Genomic DNA, 18,563 nt, shown 5'->3' on the forward strand with positions numbered 1-18,563 from the left:
TATATATGTATTTAATTAGCTTTTTCTTCCTGAGTGGAGTTGTGTGCAGTGAGTGGATCATAAAAGTCTATAATTCCTGCTGTTTGTGAATCTTTCTGCAAGTTGCTATATGGCTCTTGGACAATTCCTGTCATTATTTATTTAACTCATGTGGCAAAAATCTTGCAGGTAGCGCATGTTGATGTCAAGGCTAGTTGTTTATTAGCCGTTTCATATTATAGCCCAGACAATTTTTAAATATGATTAGAACCAATTCATTCAGCTTCTTTCAACAGTGGGGTTGAAAAGATCTTCCTTTGACCCATCACAGCACGCTCAATGGAAATGAGAAATCTTCCTATACACCATCAATTAGGACTAAAACTGATTATCTTGGTTAAGGAGATTTTTTTGCTTAAATAAAACTGATACTACACTCCAAACACTAAAAAAAACCATTGAAACAAAAGTATCAAAAGCTTGCTCTTACACAGCGAAAAAGGTAAAACGACCTACATTGACATTTTAATAGTCATAAGTCTGAACTAGTTCTTTCACCAGCAAGATTTCTTCTGAATTATACGCCTCCACAAGCAGGTCAAGTTACATTATTTTTGCTGAAGCCAACCTTCTGTATGCAGGACCTGTTGCTTACGGAACAAACTCCACCATGCTGTTTAACAGCGTGTGCCAGCAAACATGACGCCGCTTTTTTCCCCTTTCCAAACTTTTGTTTTTGCACAATTGTGTTGTTTATGAGACAACCACATCCAGTAGCTTGTGCTTGTCAGGCCGCTCCGGGAATAAGATAAAAGACAGCAATATGTGGTGGAACCATGGAAAATATGCGATTGTGAGACAATGACTTCTGGGAATGCTGTTCTCACTTCCAGCAATGGTTTCTCTTTCCACACCTCAAGAAACCACCGGGCATTCACACTTTTGCACACATACACATAACAATCATTACGTTAAAATGGTGGTAATGGAAACTCTTCATCATCCTGTGGAAAATATGAATTTTGGGAGATTTCACAATATAATCTACCAAAGGCTAAGAGTCAGATTGGTGGAAACTGGGAACTGTTTAAAATGCGTCTGCATTTGTGGAAAAGAGAACTTGGAACGTTGAATTTTTAGCAACCAAAAGAATTCAGCAAATGTCTGGAAACTTTCATTTGTAGATTTTTATAAAATATAATTAGATGCAATGAAATGGAGTCTAAATAAACTGATGTTGCGGTCAGTCATTCCTCATGTCTTTGCAGCGGCAGAGAGAAATCAAATCAGCTGTGGAAACGGAAACATGAAATAATTGTATGGCTAAAAAGAGAAGAGGCTCCCTTAGACCTTAGAGTGAAAACAAAATTTGTTGGTTGTTTTCACTTTAAGACTTTCCCAGAGAAAACAGACAAACTATATGCTGGGTTAGTGGGCCACTGTAACTCAGTGGGAAAAGTCGTCGTCTCATGATCTGAAAGTTGTGGGTTTGATTCCATCTTTTCCCCATCATACATGGATGAAGTCAATTTAACACTAATAAAAGGTTGGGATATTTAATTCTCCATACAATAAATTATCAAAACATAAAAGTTTCCCCTTTTTTTGTTTGATTACGAAAAAGATAAAACCTTTACATTGATTTTCTAATTTACTGATTGAATTCAAAACAGAGGTAAAAACGTAAAAACTGCATCATGTTGGGATAATTTTACATCAAAATATTTACCATGATTGAACTCTTTTCACTTAAGATTTTATTTTGAGATAATGTTATAAATATGCTTTATTATAGCAACTTAACCAAGGTTGAAATCTCTAGCTCAAGATAAACAGTAAGTTGTATTTGATGCAACAAATTAATATTAAAGCTTAAGAATGTTGTTTCAAGATAATGACATTTTTAGACTATCAGATTCTTTTTATCGCAAGATAATCAGAATAGTAACTTTTTCTTTTGCGATTTAAGTAAAACTCACAAAATTTGGGTTTTTATTGAAGAGTCAAATTCATACAGCTTTTATTGCTGAGAGCACAGTGATAAACATCCTTATCGATCATCAGCTATCATAGTCAAAGTCTCAGTAACTTATAATATCTGAAAATTGCAGCCTAGAAAAAGTGTGTGATTTTGAAATGGAAATTGTGTAGGAACCCTGTATTTAATCCTTTCAACTGGAAGGAACATCACAAATCTTGCTAAGATGACATAAGTGAAACAAATGCATCTGTGTTTCTTTTTCCGAGTGAGTAAGTCATTCTGCAGCCCTCGGTGGTTGTTCGCCTTCAAATCAGTGTGTGAAAGATGTGTTCTTGTTAGACCAAATGGTTAGGAATGAATATCTGGCAGACTCACAAATACAAGGTTCATACACAGTCCTGAATTCACTGGAAAAATTAGTAATTTGTTTTTTTGTACTTTCCAAGTCTGGGTAAGTGTGGAAAAATAAACTGGAGTAGAAAAGACAATTCATGTTTCCAGTTACTTTTTTTTTCTTTCCATGGCTAAAAAGATTAAAGCTTGAATTTCTAAATATGTTCTTCATATTTATATGTTACATATTTTCCCATAAAATATAGACACCGCTAAAAAGTATCAGTGCCAAAACAATGAATGCCACACATGTCAAAAAGTGTTGCAAACTTTAAAACTTTACTTTCTCGCTGCCTGTTCATAAATTCATTTCTAAACCAGCATCATATTTCATTGAAGACAACTTGAACCTTGTGAACAAGACAAAAAGTATCCTGGCAAATAGTTCAGAAAACATTTTGTTTGTGGTTTTCATATCTGCTTTCAGACCAATAAAGCATTAATTTCAGATATGTTTTATAGCGGTTGATGATTCTCTTATAGTATAGAACAGGGCATAATTTGTACAGAGTCAGTTCAAATCTTAAAGGGATTTGGACACATCATGCAAAATCCACTTTTTAACGTTTAAGTACATTTTGTCGTGACTGTCTAAAGCTTATTCTCTCCTGCTGCTGCATAGATATACTTTTTAGTTTTTTTTGAGTCTTAACTTTTAAGTCTGTTTATTTTTCTCTATTTCCTATTACATTTTCTTGCCTAATACATCTGTGGAACTGACAAATCAATCTGACAATATAATCAGTATTTCTAGTAAGGTTTATGTTAATTGAATGCAATTCCTCTATAACGCCAATATTTACCAAGAGTGACTGGGTTTTAGATTTAGTGTTTACAAACAAATATTCTTTATTCCTAATTAAGGGTTTACAGAAAATATTAAAATATTTAAGCAGTAAAAAATGTTAACACCCTCCCAATACAAAACTACACCCACATAGTGCAACATTCATCAAAAAGGTTTTTCTTTTTGGTATCTTAAGAAAAGTTCCCCTAGTGCAAGCAGTGAACTGCCCAAGAATTTGACTGAAAACTCTGAAAATATTGGACAATATTTATCTTTGAAATTGTCTACCAATCTCCCAAATTGCTCACAAGGATGGCCAGTTGTTTTTTTGTTTTTTTACATGTTTAAATAGACTCACCTGTTACTTTCATGCACTTAAGTATGTTTTCTCGTCCAACACACAGTCCCACTTGCTCAAATGTGTGTCTGTACTTATGAGTATAGACACTAGCCAGGTTTTTATAATGCTCTAACGCAGCATTAAATGGATGCAGTGCTCGTCTGCTGCTGTTGTAGTGCTCTGTATTCTCAGTTTTTCTTTCCTCCGACAGCTCTGTCTGTCTCTGCCTCGCTCTCATTCCCTCTTTTCTTTGCCAACGCCATTCAGGCTTAGCGTCTGGCAAAGAGGCAGAGAAGCTTATAGGACGGACAACATCTCTCTGTGTGCATGTGTCAGGGGGTCCATGTGATGCTGAGGGACGCTGGTGCAGCCTATTGTCTGAATCCGTCCCCGGTGGATGTTTGACTTTGAAAAGCATCACACACTGATGAGGCGCTGCCAGATTTGTGTCTTTGGAGAGCTGCATTTGCTCCTGGTCCCGCTTCTGCTTCCTCCTTTTCTGTGATTGTGTCTTCATTTCTTTTCGCATCTCCGTCTTTCTCTTTTTTTTTTTTTTTTTCCTGGTGTCGTCTTGGTTTCCATTGTTTCCCGGTCTCTCCGGCTCTCGCAGACTTTGCTTTGGATTTAACCTGAAAGCCACCTTGTTAGGACTGATGCGGATTGATGGATTAATTTGTCTTAGGGAGTGCAGCTCAATTTGTTCGCCTGTGTCGTCAGACACTACACGATTCCGGCACACATTAGCTCCTCACAGCCGACATTAGATAAAGAATTCAAACAGCTGAACTAAGCAGTCGTGCTTTTCATTTCACCCCCTGTACATTATGGGCCTGTGAACACGCAGGTGTTCAATCCTGAAAGCATTCTCAGACTGCGTGCTCTTTCCGTGCCATTTGTTGTGTGTTCATCACATGCGGATGCATCACTGTTTCTCTGCGTAGGGTTGGCCGCTCCTCTGTATATTGAATGGCCTTTGACCCTTATCCATCTCCCCCAGTAAGCTAATAAAGGTGAGAAGTAATCAGAAGATGGTCAGTGCTGTCGTTTCTTGCTGGCACAGTCATTCATCTCTCTTGGGTTTTATGTAGTGATCACTGACATGTGCTGGACCCTATTTTATATCAAGTTTGAGAGGAAGAAAGGCCATTCGTTTCCCTCAATTAACTGTCGGATAATATTTTGAGGGAAGTCGATATCTTCAGAATAAATGTACAGTTCTTCTGGTCTTTGAGATTGTGATTAATTGCCTGGCAGGCATAGTTGTGTTCAAAATAATAGCAGTCCGACATCACTAACCAGATCAATCGGTGTTTCTGTTTTTTATATTTATAGATGGTGTGTTTTCTTTTTTTCTTTTTAGCCATAGTAGCATAATAGCAAACCAATACACCCAACAGCCATGACATGCTGCTGATTTTTTGCAGTTGACTCGTTAATTAAAAGGTGAATTTCCAAAATATTAGCAGTGCAGAGTTCAATCAGTGTGATCAGTTATTTTCTGGGGGGAAAAAAAAAAAAAAAAATCAATAAAAGCAAGTGCTCCTTGTTTAAGAATGAAGGTAGCCATTCCTCTCTCAAAATCTGAGCAAAATGACTCCATTGTAACGTTAGGAAATTGTCCTTTTATTTGCAATGCATGACTTTTCAAGAAGAAGAAGAAGAATCTTCTTAAAGAAGTTTTTTTTTTTTCTTGAAAATATGTGAAATGAATCTCAAAAGTTCCTTTTTGGGCAATAATTTACTCCTCTGGACATTTTTTTTCTTTTATTAACAATGATTAAAAGCTAAAAGTGGGTGATGCTAGAAATCTAACTGATTGATTGAAATCAGCAGAATTTGTAATTTATAGGAAAGTTTTTGGTAGCCTCTTTGCCTTTTAAACTTTTTATGTTGCTTCAACAATTATAATGCGGACATGTGGAACATCAAACTTGATTCCTGTTTGGAAGTTGAAAGCACTTCAGGAACTCTTCTCCACATCCGACATCATTACACATCAGATACATGTCACATACATGTCAGATACACATCAGATACATGTCAGATACACATCAGATACACATCAGATACACATCAGATATACATCAGATACACATCAGATACACATCAGATACACACATGCAAACTGTCAAATATTTACACCTAAATCATTTCAAGTAAACAGCCATGTCATTACACTGAATACATAGTTCCATTGTTTATTATGTGAGGAATTTTGTGTATATGTCTTTCAGAACATTCCACGACTGGGTTGGGTTGTATAAGGAACGTGATGTATTTCATAAATATTAGCCTGTAACGCTGAGGGATTTCTACTCTAAAGACAGCAACGGCAGCTGAATTTTATCCCAACTAAAACACCAATCTTCTCCCTTTATTACTGCACATGTATAGTTAAGGAGATAAAAATAGTCCCGTCTTTATTTGGGGCCCCAGTGTGTTTAGTGCTCCAGAAGTTGGGGTTGTTGGTAAGTCTGCTGGCTTTGTAAGCTGAAGCCTGCTGATAAGCTGCTCCTTGGTGTAATTTTGACTTTGAAAGTAGCCCACTGCTTTTTCTGCCAACAAAGTAGCTTTGGGATCACTTGGCATTCTCTCTCTCTCTCTCTCTCTTTCTCTTTGTGGCTTTCTTTTTTCATTTTTCATTTATGTTTTGTTTGTAGTTGTTCTTTTCCCTTTTTTCCCCTCTATTTGTTGTTGCCCTATTATCGCTCCCATCTGTTCATTCCCAGGATCGGTGTCTCTGTTTTTCTGTACCCATCTCTCAGAGTTGTGCTGATCTTTACCCCACTTTCTGACTCTGCCGATCTCCCCCAAAACCATTTTGGTATCCTTGTCTTTCTTGTCGTCCCTCCCTCTCTCTAAAAGCTGCTTAATACTATCTTTTTGCAGTTGTGCCACAGTAATTACATTTCTGACACAAATCCTGCTTCTCACAGCAGAAATGTTTGAGCGAGAGTGAGAGTGTGTGAGTGAATGGTCAACGATCTCCCTGTGTGTCGGGATGTAGGAAATGTTTTGTGTTTACTCCTTGATTAACCAACCAAACATCACGTGACTTGTGAGGAAAAACCCAATCCTTCTCTGGATTTCGATGCAGACGTCAGTTAACATGCTGGGAGTTCCTGAATTTACTCACAGTTGGTCTCCAAAGTTGAGGACTGAACCCTTTTTTTAAATAAAAAAAAAAAATCTCATAACAAATAACAAATTCCACTGCTTGTATTTCAGTGCATTTTATTGTTTTATGTAATGCATAAAAGTGAAATGGAAAGAAAAAAAAACATTGTTTACAAAGATTTTTTAGAAAAAAAAACAATCTGAAAAGTTTATCATGCATTTGTATTCAGGCTCTTTTACTCCAATACCCTTAAATAAAACCCAGTGATTGCAGTTGCCTTTAGCAGTCACTTAGGTATTTAATAAAGCAGCCTGCCTCTGAGTGACATGTGGAGTGTGTTTATGGATGAGAGCCTCACACTCTGTGGCCTTTGTCCGTGGCTTTGAGAAGCAGGCCTGCATTATGCATGTGCATACTTTTACTGTTTGTTATTACTCTTTGTGTGATTCTAGCTTTGGTTAATGGTTGTTTAAATAGATGTGGAAGTCACATCAGCCATCTCATCTCCTTCGCTCTCAGAGCTTTCTCTCTGTCTCTCTCTCACACACACACAACCATCAGTGTGTATAGGGAATCATTAGCTAAAGTGATGCAAGTTTAGCTATCATGAATCAAAGTGGCATCATATCGACAAGCTAGAGCCAGCAAGGAATCCAAAGTGTGTGGTGTGTGTGTGTGTGTGTGTGTGTGTGTGTTTGTGAGAGAGGATTACTAGTATTTTGAGCTGGCAGCTGGCCCAGCTTTCCTCTTTTCGTCTTCCATTTTTCTCCTCTCTCTTTCCTGCCACCTGGGTTTTCCCTGGTGATATTCCCTGCAGGAAATTTAATTTGCTCTCCCCCTGTGTCGCCTTCTGTGCTGTCCATTTTTTCCCTATCTCAGATATCATCAGTGTCTTAGATGTTGTGCATAGTACCAGTCCCGTCACCCTTATCCTTCTTTGTTAGCTTCAATCCACAAAACTTGATTTTATTAATTAAAAAGATGTTTTTTCACTCGTTTTTTTATATTTGAAAGTGTAGCTCCACAGCATGTCTGGTTTCTATCCTGTGAATACTTCCAACATGCTTCTGTCATCGTAAAGCTCTTTATCAACCTCTGGGCTTGATCCCTCCCTCCTTTAGTAATACGTCTTTCCCTACACCAGACCTGAGATGATGGATAGAGAGCCAACAACTGTGAAGCCAACCTGGAATCCATCACAACCCCAACAACTGTACATTTCAGTACATCAGACTTTTTTTTTCTGCTCTCTGTTCTCCAGAGTTCAGCCATGTAATGTTCTTTTTAGGTTCCAGTCATAATCAACTTGGGCATTTACCCTAATCACAGCAATGTACTAATTCAAGGATGTTTGATTGCATAAGACTGAAACAAAGCATTTGCACTTTCGTCCCCATGGTATTTGAGTTCTTTGTCTTCTGTGACAACTTGTTTCTGGTTTCCACCAGCTCCATGTATGCCTATCGAACTCGGCCCAACTCTTGGTTTGAAGAAGTCCAGTTCGTTGGAGAGCCTCCAGACGGCCATGTCGGAGGTCAACAAGAAAAACGAAATGCTCCCTTTCCACCGCCCTCGCCCAAATATGGTCAGAGGAAGAGGATGCAATGAGAGCTTCAGGGCAGCTATCGATAAATCCTATGATGGCCCAGCTGAAGATGATGATGGTAAGAGTTATGTGGCAATATGTGTTTTTTGCCACATAATGTTTTGGACTTGTACAGTCAATATTTACTGGCAGCACTTTCTATTACAGCATTGTAATAATATGTATAATAATAATAATGATACTGTAATGTGCAGAGCAGCATTTAATTAGATGTTATTAACAGACTAATTGTTTGGTAATGGAATTTAATAACAGGTAGATATTATAATTTTTTTAAGTATGGTTTCACCTGAAAGTAACAGCTGGTAATAAAATGTTAATAATGTAGTATTATTTGATAATAATTATAATAATTGGGTAATATGTGCCTTCTGCATTAATATGCTGAAATTACATAGCACTCACAATGTCTAATAAAATGGACATTTATTGATAATATGTCACAATAAAAAAGATAAACTTGTAAAAAACCAACTAGTAACATAATTTTCTTTGGTACTTAAAATTAGTATTTTGGAAATGTTTTTTTTATTATTACTGATCTATTACTCACATAATTACAGCTTTGTGAATCCATCAGCAAAAAATAAGGTTGACGTGAGATTGAAACTGAGAAAAGTCATACTAACAGTGACATGTGCATATTTAGAAAAGAAGGAAGCTTTTCTTTCACACTTTGCAAATTGCCACATCAAATCACAGATTAATCGAGATTTTGTTTTCAGCTGTTTAGGCATGAAAATGTTTACACAAGATTTTCTTTTGTATTTAATTTAATTCCACCTTGTCTGAGACCAGTTTCATCTTTCTCCCCTTCACTGTGCTTTTCACTGTTGGAGGCTGTTCTTTTCATTAAAATGTAAAAATTTTACTCCAGCTTTGTTTTTTTTTATATATTCCTTTATTTAACCAGGTAAACCCCATTGAGATCCAGATCTCATTTTCAAGATGTCTCTCTTTTAGAGACATCTTCAGCCCTGAACTTATCTGAAACAAGTTTACCTTTGCCCAAAAAAGGCAGGTAAAAACAACTTTTTACTAAGTAAACGAAGAACATGTAAATTATACAGAAAATAATATAATGCATTTTACTCAAATTATTATTATTATTTTGCTTCTGATTCATTTAATCACTGTTACTTCCCTTGCTGCTGCTTTTTAACTTTATTGTCAGTGGGAAAAGTTGTTCGACTTCACTCTCTGAGATGCGTTTTCAAAGCACCTCATAGGTCCCCATTTCCAAAGTAACAGAGATTTCTATCTTTAAATTTTGCATCTAATCGCTCGCATTCATCTTCGGTGCCTTTAGGTGAATTTTTCCACCCGGTGATTGATGCATTCTCAGCTTACCTCCACGCGCGAGGCGTTCCTGGATCGCATTTTCTCCAACAAAGTGTGACAAGAGTCTTGCAGCAGGCGCCTCATGCCTCAAAACATCAACACATATTCAATTCCCAGCTGCATTATTAGCAGCTAACTCTTATCAGTCACCACCACAGTAATGAGTTGGCCTGTTTCAGATCACTACGCTCACACAGGATAAGAGTAATAGGGCATGTCAACACCACACATGCAGTGGCCACATCTGTCACCGTCTTTCTAACTGTTCAGCACTTTCAAAGTTGCTGATATTTGACACAGCGCACTTCTGTGAAGCACTGAGTATCTTTCATTCTTTGTATTTACTTCTTTTTTCCAAATGTGCGTGTCTGATAGACTGTTACTTTGTTGTCAGATAAGCTTAGTAGGTTTTAAAATTACTTTAATTGTGCATCGTCTACTGAATTTCACATGTTGTTTTCTCCTGGACAGAAGTGTTTGTTGTTTTACTTGAAACTGCCAAATGTATTGTCAAGGGCAGCGCTGTGTCATGTCTGCCAGAATGCCTGACAGCTTCACATATTACTATTGTCAGTGCAGAAAGATCCCCCTGGTTTGTGAAAATACTGATCAGATTCTGGTATGAATTTGTTTTAATAAGATATATTTTATACATTAGCTTAGATGAGCATTTAATGCAAGTGCCGCCAGAGCTGTTTATATCAGCGGCCCAAGCAGGCAATGGCAGAGCACCTGCTTGGGTCGCTGTCGATCAGTATTTTGTAGTTTTGTCACTCCAGCTTGTTCAAATGAACCATAGTAACCGAGTTTTCAACCCAACAAAAACATTTTTCCTGAGATGCCATCTGTCACCCCATAAATGCTGAAAGTCCTTCTACAGTTACTCCAAAAAGTCACTTGAAGCCAACAGACACACTGCACTGTGTTAAAGTAAACTCTGCGGTTGGGAGCAGTTAAAATACCAATATACAATCAGGCAGCAGCTGCAGCTCAAATCCTTTCGCATTCATTTGGCTTAGAAATTAAAACAAACAAAAAAAAGAAAATAGAATGGCTCTGCATTGCAGCTACAGTAAGCCTGTACAGAGCTGTCACAGATTTGTTTCATCATTTGATTCATGGGATTTCTCAGAACAGCTGATCAGAAGCCAGTTCTACCCTTGCTTTGTGCTGCTTCGGTAACGTGTCTGCACCGATTCAGACACGTTTGTTATTTAACGTGATGAAATCACAACCAGCACACACTTCGATGCGCATTGAAGACAGTGTGGGACAGATTTGCAAATAATGTTCATAATTAAGTCATGAAATAAGATATGTAAATAGATAGATGGATATATGGATACATGGATGGAGAGAGCAGGATTGATTTTGTAATGTTCCTTCCACATAATCCAGTAGTAAAAGTAACTACCGACTCAAAACCAAAGTTTCACTGCTGTTTAAGCTAAATAAAATAGCTCAAGATGATGGGAGACTGTTTAATGATTTATACTTGAGTAGTACAATCAAAGCTGCAAGGCTGTAATACATTACAGATTCTTTTGTTGCTATTAAAACAAGTTCATCATCCAGTTCATTTATTTCTTTGAAAATAAATTTTGCTCCAAGTTTGTCAGCTACCATGGTTGCATGCTCTGTATGGAGCCCTAACGTCTCCATGAGTCCATCAGCATCACAGCTTCCTCCTGAGGTTTTGAGGTGTTTTCCTTCTTTTGTAAGATCATCAGCCAAACTCACAAAATCTGATCCAACTTTTATGGCGACAAACTAACATCCCTCATGTCTTTGTTTAAAAAGACATGTTCAGATTAATGAACATCGCATAATCTGAGATGCTTTTCTTTGAACATCTCTGACTCCAAAGAATATCAAAATCTGCATGGGTGGCAGGAAGTGAGTCGGGGCGTGATGCAGTTTGGAGCCTTAATGTCGGAAAGGGTAGAAGACTTTGACAGAAGCCAGTTTTATGACGTGAAGTCAGCTTTCTGTATTGTTATTTTTTATACGGTATTTTCATTTCCCTGTGGAGGTCGACATAACACATGTCGTGTCTTTGACATGTGTTACATGCGCTAAGTAATGTTTATGATTAGTGCTTTAGGGTTAGCATAACTAACTTGCCAGTTAGCAGCGCCCACCACTGATTTTAGATTTAAATGGATCACACATTTGGTCATTAAAATGTTCCAGAGTTTCACTCTGCTTCACGCTGCGGCAAGAAAAACACATGAACTCACACGAATGACACACACAGTTACTTTCTACAAACAGACAGTCTTCGTAATTAAACCTGAAGTTAATATCCACACAAAATTAGATCCAATTTGAAGTATCTAATTTGAGTTTGGTCATCTTTTTCCATCCGATGAATAGTCGGTGTGTTTTAGTGTGTGTTTGTGTGACGGATCATTGTTATGCATGGCCAGACCTTCAGCCTGCTGATGAATTAATGAGGCGTTGTAGTTTATTCTTTGAACCTCTTTGGGTTCTTATTTCTTTGAGTTAATTAGTTCACTGTGAGGTTGATAAATGTCCCGTCAAGATGTGGAGTGGAGAAACTTGAGTGCAAATCAGTTTTTCTTTGAATTGTTTATTGTTATGTTTGCTGTGGTAACCATTACATGGCCTTGATTGTTTCCTGTCACTCTGTGGGATTATGTGGAGCATAATACGAGCAAAACTGCTGAAGTGTAAACAACTTTTTTCTGCTGTTTCCAGCGTTCTTCAATTCACTCATGTCTTTTTCTCCTCCTGTTAAATCCTGCAGATGAAGGTTCAGAGTTGAGTTCAGGCCGTGACACTCCTGCTAGTAGTTCATCCCGCCAGGGACTCGCTGATCAAACAGAGGAGAAAACCAAGAAAGAGAAGAAAAAGAAAGAGAAAACCAAGAAGAAGGAAAAGAATAAAGGGAAAGGGAAAGAAAAGGAGAAGAAGAAAGCAGAAGAGACAGAGGAAACGGAAAAGAAGGGCAAGAAAATAGGCTTTGCTCTTCTGAGGTGAGTAGCTGGATTTTTTTCCATTTGACAGAGTTTCTTTGCTTTTTTCCAGCCTCAGCTGGATGGAGCAGCACTAAGCTGAACCGTCCTTTTTTCATTTAAAGAATGTTTTAAAGAGATCTCTGGCTCAGGTGGTAGACCGGTCAATCACCTGTCACAGGGATGAAGATTGATCATTTGTGTTCTCTCTCAACATTTAAATGTTCTTTTGAGCAAGGTACAGATCTCCAGAAGGCATGGATCATGTTTTCTTTTTTGTTACTTTAGATTACTTTGACTATACCATTGTCTTTTTTTTGTTGTTGGAGTTTAGCAGCTGTTGATGAAACCTGCCTGTTTTGGTTTGGTTGCGTTATAGCCTCATATAATGGCAGACATTTTTATTGATCACTTTTTATTTCATTGGGACACATCTTTGTAAGCTATCTGAAAACATTTCTTCTATATTGCTTTATATATACAGTTTAATCCAGACGTTTAAATGGAACGGGTTAATGTAGACCTTGTTTTACTGTGTGAAGTTAAATTCAGTACTTCAGAGTGAGTAAGTCAGGCTGTGTTCATACAACAGATCTTGATGCTTAATTCCAATTGTTTTTTTTTTTTTGTTTTTGCGTGGTCATTCATAATACTAATTAAGTTCACCTTCAATCCAATTTATGACCTCAAAGTGAGCTGCTTGTGCAGAAAGAAAAAGAACAAAGCCGTCACACAGCAGAGTACTGTGTATGGAAGCAATAACGGATGCCGCCGTCTATTGATCGATTTTGAAGTTGTTGTTCAATTTGTTCCTGCAGTAGTTGTAAACTTCTGGTTTCAGCTGTTCCTACCTTGCAGGGACCATGCCCTGACGTTCCCCTTTAAATTTTCTCAACTTTTGGCTGTTGTTCAACACAAAGGACACTTCAGGAGAATGTTTTTATTTACTGGACAGTATGTCAGAGTTGTGCTCAATGCAGCAAGCTGACTCCAGCTGACAGCAAATCTATTCTTAATGTGAAAATCGTATCCATAAAGTCTGTCACTGAAAACTATGTGCACAGTTTTCTCTGCCTCACACTAAAGAGACAACATAAATGCAGAGGTCTTTTTTTCCCTTGTCAAGCTTTATCTTTTGCTCCCAGGTACAGGCGAACTACTCTTAGTGGTGCCCCAGTTTCCTTAAGAGGTGGTGAAAATTATCTGCGGGAGCTATTTTGTGTTATTAACTTTAACACTATCTCGCAGTGTGAATGCAGCCTTCATAGAAACACAGCATGAATGGAGCAGAGTGTTTCAATGAACAGTTTGCGCTTTCAACTTAAAAAAAAAACAAAAAAAACTACCCCATAACAGTTTTTCTGTTTCTTTTCTTCACTGTGCTCGTTTTTGAAGTGGGTTTTCACATGACCATTACATAGATACCGATCTTAAGAAAAACACTTGCATGCAATTTGATACTCAAAATATAGCTGCAGCCTTTCAAAACAGGCTTTCAAAAGCAATCCGTTTGAACCAGAACACAGAAAAACACTTCCAGATTTCAAAGTCCCTTTTTATCACAGTGATTTCATCTCAAAATTACATGTTATTTAAAGTGAAATATTGGACAATTAAACTAATGCGAGCAAATTTAGTTTAATTGAATAAGTTTTCATGCGCTTTTCTGGAACAGTGCTGGCTTCTTTCTCTCATAGTTTCTCTCATTCATATTCTGAGCTTTAAGAATTCTGAAGCTGCATACTGACCGAAACATGGCCGTCCTCATACGCTGACAGGTCAGGCAAGGGGAGCATTGATCAGAGAGATAGCAGAGATGTGCCTGGCAACTCTGAATAACCTGCAGAGACCCATAGCTTAGATGGCTAAACCGATTGATAGGACACGTATTAACTGTACCCGCCGTACATCAGGTCTTTTTGGAAAATGGAAAGCCATTGTTGACAAAAAGTCCTGTTTACAGTTTTATCACAAGTTTTCTCACTATGTTCATCACACAATTCAATAACACGTGTTTCAGCTGAGTGCAGCTTGCAGTTCAGGTCACATCACGCTGATAGGACGCCACAGCAGCCAGTAAGTTTTTTTTGTTTTTTTTTCTTCTTTTTTTTGCTGTGAATGTCATTGCAAAGAGTGAAAAATATAGTTCAGTTTTGTCAGCCATGCTCACAAAAATAAACTGTGACTTATAAAAATTGGTCGCAAAAAAATGGCTGCATGATGGTCAAAGACATCAGACATAAACCAGGAGTTTATCATGAGCTAAAAGCTTGTTTAAGGACTCTTAAGAAAAAAATAAATAAACAAACCTTGATTGCAACACCAATTTTACACTGCTACAGACATTTCTTTTTTCTTTTTTTAGATTTTCTAATGTATAAAGGTTAGATCAGGGATCTGCAACCTGCTGCACCAGTGCCTCAAATTGCTTTTTAGATCTTCCACATAAGCTGCCAACTAATATTTTTAAATACTAATAACAAGAGCAAGTTATCCATTTCCTACTTTTCATCCCATTAGGTGAGAGACAACCTTTCTTTTTAGTTGCATTATTTTCCCAAACCATCCCCTAAAACAGGGGTCCCCAAACTCCGGCCTGCCACGTCATTTGGTCCGGCCCCCTGAACAATGCCGGATCCGGCCCGCCTCCTCATAGCAGAGAGCATTCAGTGTTTTTTTTTCATATATTGTATTTTCTGGTTTATATGTGGATTTTTCTTCAACCACCAGGGGGCTTGAGCAGATGTGAAACTAACCTTCCCTCAATGGAATATATACTAGTCAGTCCCAGTCACCGTTTCACTCACGGTTTTTTCCATTTGCATTCTATCTAAAAGCGCAAATGTGTCGTTCCCCCCCTCCCCCGCTCGACAGTTTCAAAGACAGAACAGCCCCCCCGTCGACAAGAATTTTCTAAGGTTTCTTGCTCCAAAAACTAAGACCGGCCCCCGACCAGAGAAAGGAACAGCCATGTGGCCCTCGCAGGAAAAAGTTTGGGGACCCCTTCCCTAAAAGGAAATATAATCCCCTTTTTTCTTATTCTAACAACATGTTTTTATTTATTGCAAGACCTAAAAACAAAAATAAAACATTAGCTCTTTGAAAATGGCAAGAGATTTGATACAGTAGTCATCAAAAATGAGAAGTTTTCCTCTTTCAAAATCCCATGTGACATTTGGTGAAAACATACCTTTGCACTGTAAAGGTCCTCCCTGCATTCATTTCTTTCTCTTTAATCTAGTTGAATTACTTGATGTACCATGAGGTGTATTTCTTCATTCCCCTCACATAAATTTGATCGTCTTAGGAGGTTTTACGTGCTCCAGAGTCCAAAATAGGTTATGGCAGCAGCACCAACCACTTTTGTTGATGACCGTTTTCTCATGCTACATGCATAAATGACATTTTCGTCTTCGAACATACACCTCCATCTTTTCTCCTGACTACCTGTTTTCCCATCACACTCAGCCACAAGCACTGTAAGACACCATATATGACATCCAGTGATATTTTTAGACCTTTCCTCTACACCTCATCACTCATCACCATAAGAGTGTCTCGATAAGAGCCTACTGATAGTCTCAACCTTTCAGTCCTCCTCTCTTCTCTAGTCATATTTCGGTATCATACCTCACCCCCCTCTCTCCCTCTGTCTGTCAGCACCCACCTCTCCTAATCTTTGCATCATTCCAATTTTTCTTCTCCATCTGCTCCCCTCAGCTCCTGCTCCCGTATCTGCATTTGATTGCATGTAATGGTGGTAGACTGAGAAAGCAAATTGGACCTATTCAGTATAGTTCAATCCAGGCAGAGCTGCTGATTTGTCATATTCATCTGAGGACACCTTTGATTGGCCTAATGGTCTGGAGGGGTGGCAGTATGGATTACTCAACCGTACTCAGTTGTACTTGGTCTTATTGGAATATATGCTAAAACGCAACTGTTATGTTTGCAATGATGACATCTTTTTCTGTTTACAGTAACACCCAGAAAGCATTTTTTTAATCATATTTACATTTCCCAAGTTGAAGGTAAAAGAACTCAAAATCATACAAGTGTTCACCGCTTTACAGATTTCTTAGATTTTCTTGATATTTTTTATACAGAAATAGGCAAGCTTTAATATCAAACCAAGATAATGTGAATATTCTTAAAACATTTGTTTTAAGATTTGTTGCTATTCAGTTTTAAGAAAAAAAAAAGCTATCCTAAGTATCCTGGAAAAGAAAAAAAAAAGTGCAATTACTCCCACCCTGAGATTTTATTAGCTCTGATTAAATGGACGTGTCAATCATGAAAAGTCTGAGTCTTCTTCAGGACAGACAAACTGATGAAACCATAAATTCTGCTCTGTAGCACAAAATCCTGAAAAATATTCAGCATTCTGTTGGTGACTTAAAGTTGTAGTTATTCAGCATAACAATGATCCAAAGCACACCAGAGTCAAAGTACAGAGTTAAATTCAATTAAGATCTTATGGCATGACCTTAAACAGGCTGGGGAAAAAACAATTCAGGAAGGTTGGATAACTTAATGAAACCTTTTATAGCTTGACAACAAAAAAGCAACTCTTAGAAATAAACTTTCACATTATTGAATAAAAGGTTCCCAACTCTAATTTTCAACTGAGCCATGAAAGTCAGACTCCAAATGTTTGTTTGAAATGCCCTTTAATGTGGACAGCTGGCTCTGTCATCTGAACTGTCGCCACCTGCCAATCAGATATGCCCATCATCTGCGTGTGTGTGTGTGTGTGTGTGTGTGTGTGTGTGCTCACTCCATGGTAACCATCCCACCATGATGCATATTCATATGATGATTAAACATGATTGGTCACACAGTCAGATGGTTGTTATATAGTTTGCTCATGGGATAGAAGGTTTGTTTTTGCACTCTCCAAACTGCGCTACAATTATGTGACCCTTTTCCAATTCTTTTCCTATTTAGTCCAGATTAAAAGCTTAAGTTTAAATGCATGTCTTAGTTGTATTTTAGTTAATCAGATATTATAATTGACTCTTGCATTCCGGTGGACGTGAAAGGCACAATGAAGTAGAGAGTCCTCTGTACAAATTATAATATGGCCTAGACTTGGAAAGGACAAGGTCTGGCAGCAATGATAAACGGATGGATGCCGCTCCTGCCAGGGCATTGTGTTGTTGCAATGTATTGCAAATATCTGTGCCCGCTGCTCATTTTCAGCTTTAAAATAGTGCAAATTTATGATGAATCTATGATAATGAATGCTTGGTCTCCTGCTGGCATATAATCAAGCACTGCTGCTTTTACAGCTCACTCTGTCATTCTTTTATTATTATTATTATTATTATTATTTTTGCATGTTCATATCTGTATGTTTTTGTGCCACTGGCTCAGCTAAACTTAAAAATCCAGAAAGCAGCACAATTACGAATGGAGCCACCAAGCAAAGGAGCCTTTGAGCCTTGACTCTGCTCTCTTTCTTTTCCTCTCATTGGTGACTCTAATTACACTCTCTCTAACATCCTACCATTTATTTTTCCTTCTAGCTCCTCACCCACTATTTTTACTCTCTCCTACCAGTCCTAATGCAGCACCTCTGTTAGACTTAAAGTGCTCCATCGTTGGGACTATTAGCCCATCACCACGGTGGGGCCCATTAGGACTGACTAGCTCCATTGTGGGCCGCGTAATGGTTGAGCTTCATGCGAGGCGTATTAGCCCAAGTCTGTAGATACTGTATGTCTCTGTGTTTTTGAATGTGTGTGTGGTAGATAGATGAAAATGGTGATGGCAGAAAATGGCCTTTCGTTGATGGTGCAGCATTCATCATTTGATGAATATTTTGTGATTGGTTATCCTCTGTCTGTGTTTGAACTAAGATGTTTCTTGGTGTTTTGACACCTCAAGGTGCCGCATTAGTGTAACTGTTATAGGTGCAGCTATGGCTTGACTAAATGTAAATGGTGGTTTTAGCACTGAGAAAAATATGAAACCTTTGCTAAGAGAAAATTATTGCTTTTCTGGCTAATTCTTTGTACCCTCAATATAAAATAAAAAT

The 18,563-nt window shown here is 37.9% G+C and overlaps 1 protein-coding gene across 1 annotated transcript in view; it reads left to right on the forward strand.

Moving 5' to 3' along the window:
* LOC103145332 (partitioning defective 3 homolog B-like) overlaps positions 1-18,563 on the forward strand; it is a 219,865-nt gene that overhangs the window by 108,878 nt on the left and 92,424 nt on the right. The window contains exons 18-19 of the mRNA XM_016676721.1: positions 8,047-8,262; positions 12,316-12,544. Coding sequence (XP_016532207.1) covers positions 8,047-8,262; positions 12,316-12,544 — 445 coding nt within the window. The remainder of the gene's footprint in view (positions 1-8,046; positions 8,263-12,315; positions 12,545-18,563) is intronic.

This window comes from Poecilia formosa, unplaced genomic scaffold, assembly GCF_000485575.1.
Source record: "Poecilia formosa unplaced genomic scaffold, Poecilia_formosa-5.1.2 Scaffold140, whole genome shotgun sequence".
Lineage (NCBI taxonomy): Eukaryota > Metazoa > Chordata > Actinopteri > Cyprinodontiformes > Poeciliidae > Poecilia > Poecilia formosa.